This window comes from Symphodus melops (assembly GCF_947650265.1).
Source record: "Symphodus melops genome assembly, chromosome: 11".
Lineage (NCBI taxonomy): Eukaryota > Metazoa > Chordata > Actinopteri > Labriformes > Labridae > Symphodus > Symphodus melops.
The window spans coordinates 21006132-21018983 of NC_136701.1; the positions used below are offsets into that span (position 1 = coordinate 21006132).

Below are 12852 nucleotides of genomic sequence, written 5' to 3' on the forward strand. Positions count from 1 at the left end.
TGGCCAGTCAACGCCTTAGGTAATACCATCTAAAAGCTCTCTAGAATCAAATAAAATGCAGATTTGAAATCTGAGGAAAGCAGATTGGACTGTAGAGGCAGGGGGTATGTAAAAGAAGACAGAAGATAACCTTTTCAAGTTTTCAAGATCAGTAAAGGCAGAAGACATTTGGGCTGTTTGGGACAGCTGCAGAGGAGTTGGAGAACAACTCAGTGACAGCAACAAGAATATCCCCCTGAACGGGCAACTTTCATAACATGGGCCAGCATGCGAAAGATCCCCACAGCTAGGCTAAGCTTCCTCATAAGGTCCACTTTAGATACCCTTCCAAGATCCTGAAATGTACAAATCTGGGTTGGCCCAAAACCAAATCTGATAGCTCTGGGATGCCCAGAAGCCCGGCCATGACAACATTTTAACAGGCTGTAATAAGCTCTAATCCAGGGTAGGTACAGATGTCCCCACAGCTGGCACTTAACCGAGCTGGGGCACGAAACATCAGCCGAAAGGAGTGGTGGCTAAACCAACACTTGAAGTTTCCTCTTAAGATCACCAGCACCTCGCCCTCGTCAGATTTGATCCAGTGGTTGATCAGGGCCAAAGTCCATGTCCCATGAGCTGTAGGCACGTAGCCTACCCATGTGAGGAAGGTGAACCGCTTGTGCAGCATAACAAAAGCAGGATGGAAAGCATCCACCTGGCCATGAAGGTCAGAGGTTAATGACAAAGAATGGTCCTTTCGTCCAAGCCTGATAATACTTGAATTTCCCTCAGGATCAATAAAGTATCTATCTATCTAGCTATCTATTAGCTTTGTGAAATGGTTAAGGCTCAATACTACAGGTTATGAAGAGATAGAAGTTTGATTTAAATTGAGGTTGAAACAGAATACCTGCAGGTTAATATGGAATACCACAGCATGATGTCTGACACTGGGCTATTGACATGCTTTAGTAAATGAATCTACTCCTACTGATGGCTGTTGACCCACATTACTTAAGCACCTTTACCAAAAAAAAAAGTAAAATTAACCAACTTTACAAGGTTCCATATAAGCAAATACTGAACAAGGAAATGTTGAAGCACTTTTAATCAATGAAAATGATGAACACAGTAACATTCAGATATATCTTGTTGTTCAGAGGCATAAAAAAAAAATCAAAAGTTCCCTGACAAAGGGAGGATGTTTATTCCAAGTCCCCCCCACCCCCAGAAAAGCTGTTCTACAAACGTTCATGTAAAACATGACAGCAAGAATGTACTCAACTACATTACCTCAATATCAGTGCAAATTCAGCAGGAAGAGGTGATCATACACTCCTTGACTATGTGCATTCGTTGTGCTCCAAGGAAATTTATATTTCATCCAGTTTTCACACAACTGATCCATTTTAAGTAATGTTACTTTAAAAAAAAAAAAAAAAAACCTCTCATGGTTGCTGTCAGAGCTGAATTGTTTCAGGTAAATATCGTCCTGCTAAAGCTGCTCTAACACTAGACGAGGGCTGCAGCTACATTTTACAGTAAAACTTGATTGAAACTGTGTAAAGGTGGGGCATGGACGAGAATGAAAAGCTCTCGTGTGCGGTACTCACACTACTGTCGCACCAAGCAGGACAACATCATTAACTGAAGGATGTTCAACAAGAACAGTTTCTCTCAGACAAACTCACAAAAAACCAAATCATGTCCTTCACTGCACCTACGTTTAACAAGGGTTCCCCCTGCATTAATGTATTTCCATTTAAAGAATGCAGGAAAAATAACTTTAAGGAAATAGTGCATCAGGTAGGGTCGCTTTCACTGCTATTTTACTTACATTTGATTTAAATGTACGTAGCACAATGGACAAGCTGAACTCTATCCTTTATAATCAGACAATGAAGATTATTTTTTGTTTTTTTTGGAGAATTTGGAAAGATCACAATCATCAGGGGCAGATTGTGCCCAAAAAAAAAATACAGTTTTATGATATTAATATCCAAATGCTGTAGATTTGACTATCACAAATTTGAAATAGTTCAAAGTCTGATTTAAATGAAATGCTGCTGAAACGAGGAGTGTTGACTTCTTACTCCTTAAGTCACTATTACATGCCGTACTGCAAATCCCCAAGGAGAGTCCAATATATAAAGCAATTTAGATGACAACAATTACACGTCAAGCAACAACATACTTTAGCTGGGCTACATGGGCTTGTAGTAAGTCCGGCCTGATGAGTTATAATCAGTGAGATTCTGCTTCTGAGCCATTAAGGTGCAGCCTTGAACACACAAAGCTGAGAAAAAAAACTGTTTATCATTTCAGGAGAAATGTGATCTAGGCTAAACGCAACCTGCATAAGGAACTACTTTGCTACTTTTGCATGAAGTTAAAAAGACGGCAGATCTAAGCCTGAGCGGACGATTGTCTGAGCCCGAGGAGTGCTGTGCTTGTTGCCCTGTGACGGATGAGCCACATCAGATTTTCAATGCAAAGTGGAACCTGAAGATTATTCTTATACACTCAGTGATTTTCAACTTGTCAATAAAAAAAAAAAAAAAAAAAAAAAGGATCTTATTTGAAGAATTGTAAAATATCTTTGATTAATCAAATGAAGTGAAATTGACAACAACACTCCTTTCAAACTGTTTATATAAAAATAAAGAGCCAATCTAACAATCCACGTACCCGCCATGAGAGAGCAAATCAAACACAGCAGAGCTTTGAAATGTACATATTCATTTCTCCACACAGAGCTGGATCAGTGGCCCATCTTCGGACAAAAACTCCGACCTGTGATTCACGACTTGGCAGCAAACATCTGAAAACAAGGCAGAAAAAAACAAACAAAAAAAAACAAAACAACAACTGGAAAATAACAAAAAAAGCAGTTATGAACTTAATATTGACAACAGTTAAAGAAAAATTGCCAACATATTTACATTGATCATTTAGTAAAATACAAACACAATACCATCCTTCCTTTATTTTATCATTTCCTATCCTAGAAAGCAAAATGATCTCAATGAAGCAGACGCCAAAACAGGGAAGATTTCATGTTCCAGCCACTGAAGATGAGCAGTGTCAGTGCACAACAGAGATACAATCACAAAGACTGGCTGGCCCAAAAGTGTCCTCTTGAAGACAGAGACGGAGAAGGTGATGGCATATTTTGTCTAATTCAGGAGCAGAAGACCCTCCAAATATTTTGGCTGCACTTTGAAAAACAAACAAACTATTATTAAAACTGAATATGGGTCATGTGGTTACTTTTCAGTCATTTTACACCCAATTCATTTTCTACGCATGGATATGTTTGTTCAGTGTTGTGGGAGTTGATCCAACTGAAGAGCAAGAACATGTGAATGCTGCCGTTTGAATTAGTTCATCATCTGTCCACAAAACAAATGCATGTGATTCACAGAGCACTACAACAGACCCTGTCGTACGGTGTTCTTTTAACTGGACTCTTGGTCAGCACCCAATGAAGGACATTGTATACAACACATTATGAAGGGCTATGGCTTAACTGTCACTAGAACAAAAAACAAACAAAACCATCACTGCATGCTGTGGATCAACTTTTCTAAATAGTCCTCGTCGTCTCCGTGCTGAATTTTTCAGAGCTGAGCTCCCACCTGGCCGTCATCGCAGCTCAAATATGCCCCCTACCCTTAGGATGGAGCATTAGTAAGGCTTAAAGGACCCATGAAGTGATTTGTTGCTTCCCTGACAGCTTTAAAAATTCTCAAACGGTTCTGGACAGTTCAGAGAAAGTTCACCTTCAAAACAGCCTGAAACTCGCTTCTTGAAAAAAAACGTCATGTTTGAGCTTTTACTGGAGGATTCTGGGTGATGGAATTTTAAAGCACCAAACTGTTTACAGAGTTAAAAAATGTGCTCAAGCCGTCCTGAACTTTGACATATAAATATATTTGACATTAGACTAAATGGTCATCTTTGATGGCAGATTTGAAGGAAATGAGAGTTACCAAAAAAGGAAAGGTTAATCATCACCTATGTCACTGAATATTTGTCGTTTGACTGTCTTGGATGGAGCTTTTTATTTTGTGCATTATTTTTTATCATCAGTCAAGACCCTCTTCACTTCATAGGCTCTCAGGTTTGTGCAATTTAAGAGCTTTTCATATCGTCCAATTTCAACATGTGGACTTCTTAATTCTCATAGCTCTGTGACAGATTGGGTTTCCTTCAGCTCTTTGGCCTGTAATGCAAACTGGTGACGGTCAGGGTTGGGAGATGGGAACAAAAACATCAACAATTTGTAATCAAACCGTCTGCTGCGAGTGTGTGTTTGACTTTGTCTTTTATATTCCCCCGAACTATGTGTTCGTGTCTTACTTAAGAGGATTCAAACACAAGTCAGTTTTCTGCTAAAAATAAAATAAAAATCTCAACGTGTCGGGCGTCTGTCATCAGTAGTTTGAACGTAGCGTCCATCTCGAGGCTTCATCGGAGTCATCAAATCACCTGACATCCGCCGTGGCTTTTTATCATGAGGGCCTGATCTGATGACGCCTTTCTTAGTAAGTCACACACTGCAGCTTAGATTAATTTGCCCCATCTCCCATCCCAAACATGTTAAATGTAGGGTGATATGGTGGTCCAGAAAAAAGTTAGGAAAGTGGAGCTATGTGGCCAAAGGGACTCAAAATCATTTATGGCCAAGGTTCAAACGTGGAGCATCGTTAGCACGAGGATAGTCCAAAGAAATGATCAGATCAGATGAGCAGCGCTGCTCACAGTCTGTGATGGTGAGACATTGTGGAGTCAGATCTGAGGGACCTACATAGTTATTTTAAGAATCTGTAGTCCCAGAGGACGACGACAACGTTTGTTTTCTCCACAAGACGTCACATCTTTACAAAATTAAATTCCACTTTTGGTCCTGTTCCCCTTTGTGAATTTCCTCCTCAGCGTCTGAGTAGCTGTAGAAAAGTGTGAAGGAGTGAGTGGGCTCCTTGCAGTCCAGGTCAGCTGGCTGGCTTGTTTGTCTGGTGGTGGTTCAGGCTACTCACATTCAATGATCATCAAGGCAGGAGCGGTCATTTGTGAAACAAGTAGATCGGCCTCTGAAAACCTGCGAGGAAGAACAGGACGGTAAAACATCACGCTGCAGTGTTGAAGAATAAAAGAATGTCTCCATGTGGACAGACAGGCGAGTGAATTACCTCTGATTGAACACTTGGGGGTCTCAAGGTGCTCAAAACTGGAGAAGCCCACTTCGGTTGTAAGGTATGAGGAGAACTGCTCAGGTTTGAGGCGGATGCTGTGATAATTCCTGTTAATGTTATCCTGTCAAGCGGGAAAGAGAAGACAACACATCTCTTATATTTAACCGGCCGAGTTTCAAAAAAGGTGAATCCTCATCTTTACGCTCTTTGTCACGATGTTCACATTTTGCACAAGTTACCGTCAGCTTCTTCCTCCTCACGTAGGACTCCCAGGGCTGCGGCTCCAGGATGAACAGGCCACCAGGACGGAGATGTCGATAGACCCTCTTGAACAGGCGTTTGAGGCCGCTGTCTCCCCAGTTCAGGTGGACCCACTTGCTAACGCTCAGGCACAGGATGACGTCGTACTCCGGCCGCTGAGTCACGAGAAGGTGATCGCTGTCCAGAACGTAATTGGCCTGGAGGAGAGGAGTATGGGCGTGAGTTCTGTGAATGCAAAATGCCTTCTGACGTCTTGACTCACGCATGGCATCAAAGAAGCCGAGTGTGCCGTGTCTGAACATCTTATTTCAGGTTTTATAAACGGCGTGGGCTCTACTGGAGAGCAGAGATGTGCAGCTCTAATCCTCCCTTGCATACCAGACATATCCTGTCCTGTTGGTTAACAACATTTCTTAGAACAACAAAAAACCACAGGAAGTCCTTCCATTCCATCTCAGACAGAGTGCTACTGTAACACCATTACACAAAGACATGAGCTCTCACGGTGGATCAACTTATTCCCTGAACAAATGGAAAAAGATCTTTATGATGCGTGAGTCCTGAAAGGAATCTGTTTTTATCATTGATAATAATATATATATATATATATATTTTTTTTTTAAATCAAGTTTTATACTAAACATTCATCTAATTTGCTCCAACCTAAGTACTAAGACTTCCTCATGTTCAAGATTTTTTCAAGATTTCTCTTTGTCACATGCTCATACAGATGTGCAGTGAAATGTAAGTATGTTCAAATCTCCACTGTTGAGTCAAATCAGCACATTGAAGATGAGTCACTGGGAAGTTGAGACTGGTATTATTCTTTATTATTGTTCTTATTTCGCATGAAAAAAAAAACTCTCTAACACAAAATTATTAATATCGCTTAAAAACAACAAGCGCAACATCAGAGAGCGATCGGCCTAAATTACAAACACCTGATTCGAAGACTGAAGAGGGGAGAAGGCTTCAACAACCGATGTTGCAGGATATAGACATATCCTTGAATTTCCCTCGGGATCAATAAAGTATCTATCTATATATCTATCACATAATGTGTGATATATCTGCAAGGTAAAGCATTAAGGATCAGGCACTCCTTGGTAAAAATGAGTGGAGGTTGATGTGAAAGAGGGTTTAGGAGAACCCCCTCAGGTAATACTGGACTAGGTTCACTCTGGGAAACTTGTTTATCCCAAAGTACCGCTGACAATTATATCAGGATTTGCACAGCTGTAGACACATGCTGGAATTTCTTTTTATCACACAATCCAAGAGAGGCGAGAGAGGCGAGGACGATGTTCCTCGTAACCACTGACAGGAAATGTGGTTTTGATACGTTTGAAATCAGAAAGTGTCTGCTGTTTTTAAATCAAATCAAAAGTCCACAATCTAAAGGAATTCCAAGCAAGGCGAGCGAAACAAATAAAGAAGGCACTCGTGCAACACCCCCCCCTAAATTCATGTTGTATTTTGCAGGCTGCGGGGGCTCAGGCACTCATCTTAAAGCTCTTCACTCACTGACAGGATAAGCTCCGCGCTGCTCTGCCATTAGCTCTAATGCTCCGAGCAGGGAGGAGGCAATTATCGATTTCAATCACAAACAATTCAGTTTCTGCATCCAACCGATTGATGCAGCCGCCCACACGGAGCGTGTAAGGCCCAAAGCCGTGACAGAAAACGGGAGAAATCCAAACTCGACTCTCTCTCTCGAGCTTTTGGAGCATTGGGCAGATTGTGGCCCGAGGGTGGCACTGATAGCAGGATGTCTACAGACACGTCACCGTGTCAAACTGGTGAAAAGAACAGACGGCCTCCTCTTAGCTGCTTCCAGATTTTAATTCCAATACTCACAGGAAGTTTCAGAGAAGAGTAAGCCCCTGGTTGGCAACGGACACAAAGACATGATTATGACACTCGAGTGGAAACTCCGTCCACAGAAAAAGAACGAACTATCACTGGTTGAAGCTGGTACACAAGCTTCCTTATTGGAGGTACCATAAACCAAACCGGCCAACACGACACTACAGATAATTCTTTATAGATCGAGATAAGCTGAACGATGCAACCTGAATACTAGGAAGTGAGAATGACAGAGCTAACAGAGAGCCTTAATGATCCTAAAGATGTTCAAAGGAGAATGAGTGGGTGCACACTTTGTATTAAGTCCTCTTTTGAAGACAGTCAGACCTCAGAGAGTTCTCCATAGCATGCAGCCTCGGAGTGATTGAAATAGATATGAAGGCCAGATTCCTCACATCATGCAGAAGTCTTACATTTAGACAACATGGGAGGTGTTCACTTGTGAGATACAGATTTAATCCCGGCTCCCAAGATGCAATAATGGTCACCTCACACATGCCATTTGTGGCCCAAATGTTCACACGCAGAGGAAGGGGGGGGGGGGGGGTGTCTTACCTTGACGAAGGACACGTTGGAAGGGAACTCCGCGGGCTGTGTGCAGGATGTCTCCGTTAGTGGAGGTGCAGCGATGGGCCCCCTGGAGATCCGCAGGGAGACGGGGAAAGAGCAGCTCAGAGAGCGCTCAGCGGGAGGGGAATCACAATCTCCCTGCTCCATTTCCTCTGTTTTGCTGTCCTGCCTCTGGGTCCCTGCTTCATCTGCGTGACAGCAGCCATTGTCATTTAGAGCCTCTGCAGGGCCACTTTCTTCTTTCACCGCTCTCCCGTTTTCCTCCCCGCTCTCAGCTCCGTTGTGCTTCTTGTCTGTGTGACTCTTGCTTCCATTCCTCTCCTCCTGTTTTGTGCCCTGTACCACCCGTCTGGCATCTTGGGTCTGCATTTCTGACAGATAATGCCTGATGTTCTTACGGGCTGCATTTACAAGACCACTGTCAATGTCCAGGCCTAGTATACGGGCTGGTCTTAGCATTTTGGCAATATAGAGGGTTAAGTGGCCTGAGTTGCAGCCCAAATCCAGAACATCTTTCCCTTCAAACCATTCAGGGCGAAGTATGCGGATTCGGGGGTCTTCGCTGGACCCTGGGTTGCGGTAGCCATAATACTTGTTGTAGTTCCCGTACTGGAACTTCTTCTTCTGGTGCTGATGATTCCCCTGGTTTTGGGGCTGCTGATGTGAGCGACATCCTGGCCCTGTCTTAGGACCACAACTCCTCGGTGTGTGGAAGGACTGAGAATTTCTCGCACTCCCAGTAGAGCAACTCCTGTCTCCAGCTCCCGACTTTCCGATCGGTGTGGAATGGGTGACGGGGGCCTCAGCTTTGCCGGAGTTGCGTCTCCTCTTGCGTCTGCTTGTGTGCTGGTTCGGCCCCCCTGGTACGGAGGAAATGGAATCGTCCAGAGATATGGACGTTATCTCCTCCTTGGAGCTGCCGGAGTTGTCAGCGGAGTGCTCGTGGGAGTCCCCTGTGACACTGGAGAAACTGTTGGACTCTTTGGAGATATCTAGTGCAGAACATGATGCCGGCGTGACTGGAAGCGGTGCAGAACTGCCGGCTTTAAACTCACTTTTTCCAGATTCTGAGAGGTTCATCTGCGTCGTTGAAACCGCCCCACCGCCTCCACTCCCACCTACTCCTCCTCCTCCTGCTGCTCCTCCATGGTGTCTGTTGCGGTGCCTCTTCCTGCCACCACCTTTGAAGGGGGAAACCAAAAAGCTGCTGTCTGCCATCCCGCTTTTCAGGTTGAGTGGATCTGTGATGTCTCTGGGGATGAGGATCTCCACAGGGTCACGGCTCTTCGCTGGCAGTGGGGATGATTTGGGGGTCTCTGCATTCAGCGCCTTGTTGACTTCCTCATCCAGGAGGCTGTTGAGATTCAGCGGGTCGAAAATGTTCCCACCCAGGAGGAAGTTGCTGGGCAGGACTGAGTCACTCTCCGAGTTTGCCCTCCGTCTCCTCTTGCCAGATGTGGGATGCTTGAAGCTCGAATTTGCCGTGTTGCGGCGCTTTGCTAGCTTGGTCTGTTGCTGTTGTTTGGAATGATGAAAGCTGTTCTTGCGATTGAAGTTATTCTCGTTCCCTCTGGCTTGCTGTCCAGCGCCGTCTGAGTGGGTGAGCGTGTCAGTGGTGCCGGTGTGTTTAGGTGAGGTCGCAGTACCCATCACGGGACACGCGGCTGCAAAATCAGGAGTGGCTGCTGTGCCCTCCACCATCATAGATATATTAGTGTAACCTCTGGAGCATTCTGTGAGCTGCAGCGGTGACGTCGAGCTGGCCTGTGGACTGCCAGTCTTTACAGTATCTTCATCAACAGACATCTTTTTTGTTTTGCAAAGCAGATGTAGACATGGGAATCTTTAAGGATCTGGAAATGACAGAAAATATTTGTCAATGAAAAACGACGATTTAGTATACATTTATAAAAAACTATTTAAAATCCTGTTTCAATTTCCCTCAGGATCAATCAAGAATCTATCTATCTATCTATCATCTTAAAATGAAAAGCAATGTTACAATCCACCACATTTAATATGAATTAAAACTCAATAAAACAATTATTTCAGCACAGGGATACAGTAAGTAAATATTATTTTGTTTAAACTAAAAGGCAGATTGCTTTTCTATTAAGTGTAGAATTCAGAAATTAAATATTAAAAAGGTCTCAGATTGACTGATTACAGTCCACGGGCATTAAATTGTTTTATGGCATTCTTTGTCATGCTGAATATTGTATGTACGGCGTCCAAATAAAAAGATGAAACACTTGACTTGCACCCATTTAATTCACATACTCAAAGAGGTGCAGTTAGTAACAAGGCAAATCTATAGCTTAAACACAGGCAAACCTGCAAACACTAAATGACACGTTTTATTATAGCACAGTGTATTTTACTTATATGGTCTTTGTGTTTGTTCATAGTTGCTATTGCAGTTATTGTTCTTAATTCTTACTGAGTCATTATTATCAATCCGCATATCTGTGTGCTTTACTGTTTGTATTTATGGATTCATGTCGCTCTCTGAACAATGTAAACATTAAATATTAATAATATAAACGGGTAATTAAAGACTAATATGTACAAGACAACAGTGCAGAGGTGAGTAGTGCAAATGCATGATGAAGTAAACAAGTTATGTTTTACAGTATTTACATGATAGTGTGCGGAGTTGATCAATCATTAAATAATATATGTACATACAGGGGCAGTTTAGTTCCAGGGTTATTTCACACTATATGACCAGGTTGGACCATGGTTGCACTTTAATCAGATGTAACAATGTTCTTGATAAATAAATAATAAGTAAAGTCTACCTGAATTATAATGTAAAGCCTGAGTCCAGAGAGCCCTCAATATACATTTATCAGGATATGTAGACGATGACGTCACGAGTAATCACTTTGTATTTACATTGGAGGATGAACAACAGTTTACTTTCCTGTTTCATTCACAAACATTCAATCATTTTTAAAATGGTCTAATATTTAAGATGGACACTACAGATAACATTTCGGATCTGAAACGTTACGGCTCCAGAGACAAGGGGGGGTTACTGACCTGAAAAGTTTAGGGGGGAAGGTCTCTCTCTGTGCTGGACTGTTTATCTTCTTAGCATGCTAGCTCTTAGCTGCTGTCTCGCGGGCCATACGTCGACTCCACGTTCAGCTCTACTTAAAAACACACACACATAAACAACATTATTAGGACACAGTCAGTCAAGCACGCACCTAGGTATGCAGTTTGTGTGAACCCCCTCTGATAATCACATCTATGAAGGTGATACTATGCGCCAGATGCCCACCTATATTCGCATACAGTCAACAGTGTAGTCACCATCAAAGTAACAGACTCACCTCTCGGCTCTCCTCGGCTATCTCCGCCTCTGGCCGGACCGTCACCGTCACCGCGCACTCTCCACCACACTCGAGCTAACGTTAGCCTAGCACACGCACACACACACAAGTGTCAACACAACGGTGGCGAGCGACGCAAACACACACACACGTAAACAGTAGCACGGGTGTCGCGTGCAAGTCTGTCCCCCGTTTAAGGCTCCCTTTAAAAACCTCCAAACTGTGTAATTGACTTCTCCAGTCAAGTCCTATCGCCCCATGTCAGGCAGGCTGGGTGAATAGATTATTCCATTTTGCTCGAAGAGTCGGCATGGCGGCGCATCCGGGCTCCGAGCAGCGAGCAGCAGCCTGAGATGATGATGACTGGGGCGGAGATCATCTGTGAATGGAGGAGGAGAAGAACTCCTTCTCTGAGATATTATAATGAGCCTCCCCATGCAGTCTCTCTTAAATCTGCATTATTTTTTCTGATCGATTAATGAATCGATTATAGATACAAAACATGAGTATTGATTCAAACCGAACTTTTAAGGTAATCAAGAAAATAGTTGCTTAAAATTAACCTATAAATTAGCAATTCAAATCAAAGTTGTTTAAAGTCAATTTTAGTTGTTTAATTGGTTTATTTATTAATGGTTCCAATGCTTAACCACATTTCATTATTGGATAATCGTAGGTTATCCCCATGATCTGACTGTGCACATTTAAGTTTGACATGCACCTTAATTCTTAATCAAGGGGAAACTATTGAAAAAAGGGGAATTACATTAAATGCGTTTTGTAGGCTTATAATGTAGCCTAATTGACTTTGAACAATCTTCATATGTTTCACCCCTGTTAGCTGAAATGTTGTGTTGGTGAATGCATGCAATGAACAGAAATTATAAAAGATTACATTTTTCATTTCAGAGTGCATTATGAGTAACCGTCACAGTTTGATCAGGGGAGCTTCATCCCCATCAAAGTTAATCATGTTCCTCCCACTTTGTTTTTGTTTGCATAGATGCAGTAGTGAGTGACCCATGCAATATGGAGGTTTCACAAATATCCAAGCACCTTCAGGCCATGGTGAGGTGGTTATCTTCATCCAAACCATTCTCTTAGTTCAGATTCATGCCATTAAATTCCTCTCTTTCGTTTTAATCCCAGCTCAGAATGAAGACTACAATCCACAAACCTGTTCTTTTGAGGACACTTTCACAGTGACATTCAAGGCCACGAGCTACAAGGTAGGCTTGTCTACCTTATCATTGCTTTCTGACCTGTGTCTAGAGTTAGCCTGAAATTACAGCTCTTGGTGTGAACTAAGAGAGAAGTTTGCGGAGGTAGCAGGCCGCCGTCTTGTTACTTTAATCTCAACATAATTGTGATCGTTCACTCCAAACATGCTGCTGGTAACAGGGTTTGACAAAGGACAGTGTTTAGGCCTCAGAAACATAGGGACCTCAGTTTTGGTCAAAAAATGCTATATAGCTATATTTGGCCCATCTGTTACATGAATTGTCTTTATTATATGGCTCCTTGCTTGCTGCTGAAGAATAACAGTTTTACACATTATTATGGTTAAGAGTTATTGGTGCAAAAATATTTTGTAAAGAGGGAGAGAGAGAGAGAGAGAGAGAGAGAGAGAGAGAGAG

General features: G+C 42.7%; 2 protein-coding genes across 5 annotated transcripts in view; one reads left to right on the forward strand and one right to left on the reverse strand.

The window, feature by feature from the left end:
• Nucleotides 1-1072: 1072 nt before the first annotated feature.
• mepcea (methylphosphate capping enzyme a) lies at nt 1073-11648 on the reverse strand. 4 transcript variants are annotated; one of them, XM_079355248.1, is made up of 7 exons: nt 11429-11648; nt 11216-11301; nt 10920-11029; nt 7860-9727; nt 5417-5635; nt 5175-5298; nt 1073-5083 (listed from the first exon to the last, which is right to left on the reverse strand). In XM_079355248.1, the coding sequence occupies exons 4-7, from the start codon at nt 9678-9680 to the stop codon at nt 5049-5051; spliced, it is 2199 nt and encodes a 732-aa protein (XP_079211374.1). In that variant the 5' UTR covers nt 9681-9727; nt 10920-11029; nt 11216-11301; nt 11429-11648; the 3' UTR covers nt 1073-5048. The 4 variants fall into 4 exon arrangements, with proteins under 4 accessions (XP_079211374.1, XP_079211373.1, XP_079211372.1 ...); XM_079355247.1 differs by having other exon boundaries at nt 10920-11032; nt 11216-11648; XM_079355246.1 differs by having other exon boundaries at nt 11164-11648.
• Nucleotides 11649-11701: 53 nt separating this feature from the next.
• LOC306831272 (serine/threonine-protein kinase PAK 3) overlaps nt 11702-12852 on the forward strand; it is a 42587-nt gene continuing 41436 nt past the window's right edge. The window contains exons 1-3 of the mRNA XM_079355253.1: nt 11702-11747; nt 12219-12283; nt 12365-12444. The gene's annotated coding sequence lies outside the window, so the exon portion shown is untranslated. The remainder of the gene's footprint in view (nt 11748-12218; nt 12284-12364; nt 12445-12852) is intronic.

What these genes read in the sequence shown, in the direction of transcription:
- mepcea (XM_079355248.1), bottom strand. Translation starts at nt 9,680, where the DNA reads ATGTCTGTTGATGAAGATACTGTAAAGACTGGCAGTCCACAGGCCAGC. An exon ending in TGAGGAGGAAGAAGCTGACG is followed by an intron (nt 5,299 to 5,416) that starts GTAACTTGTGCA and finishes CCCGCTTGACAG; the next exon opens with GATAACATTAACAGGAATTA. An exon ending in CCCCAAGTGTTCAATCAGAG is followed by an intron (nt 5,084 to 5,174) that starts GTAATTCACTCG and finishes TCTTCCTCGCAG; the next exon opens with GTTTTCAGAGGCCGATCTAC.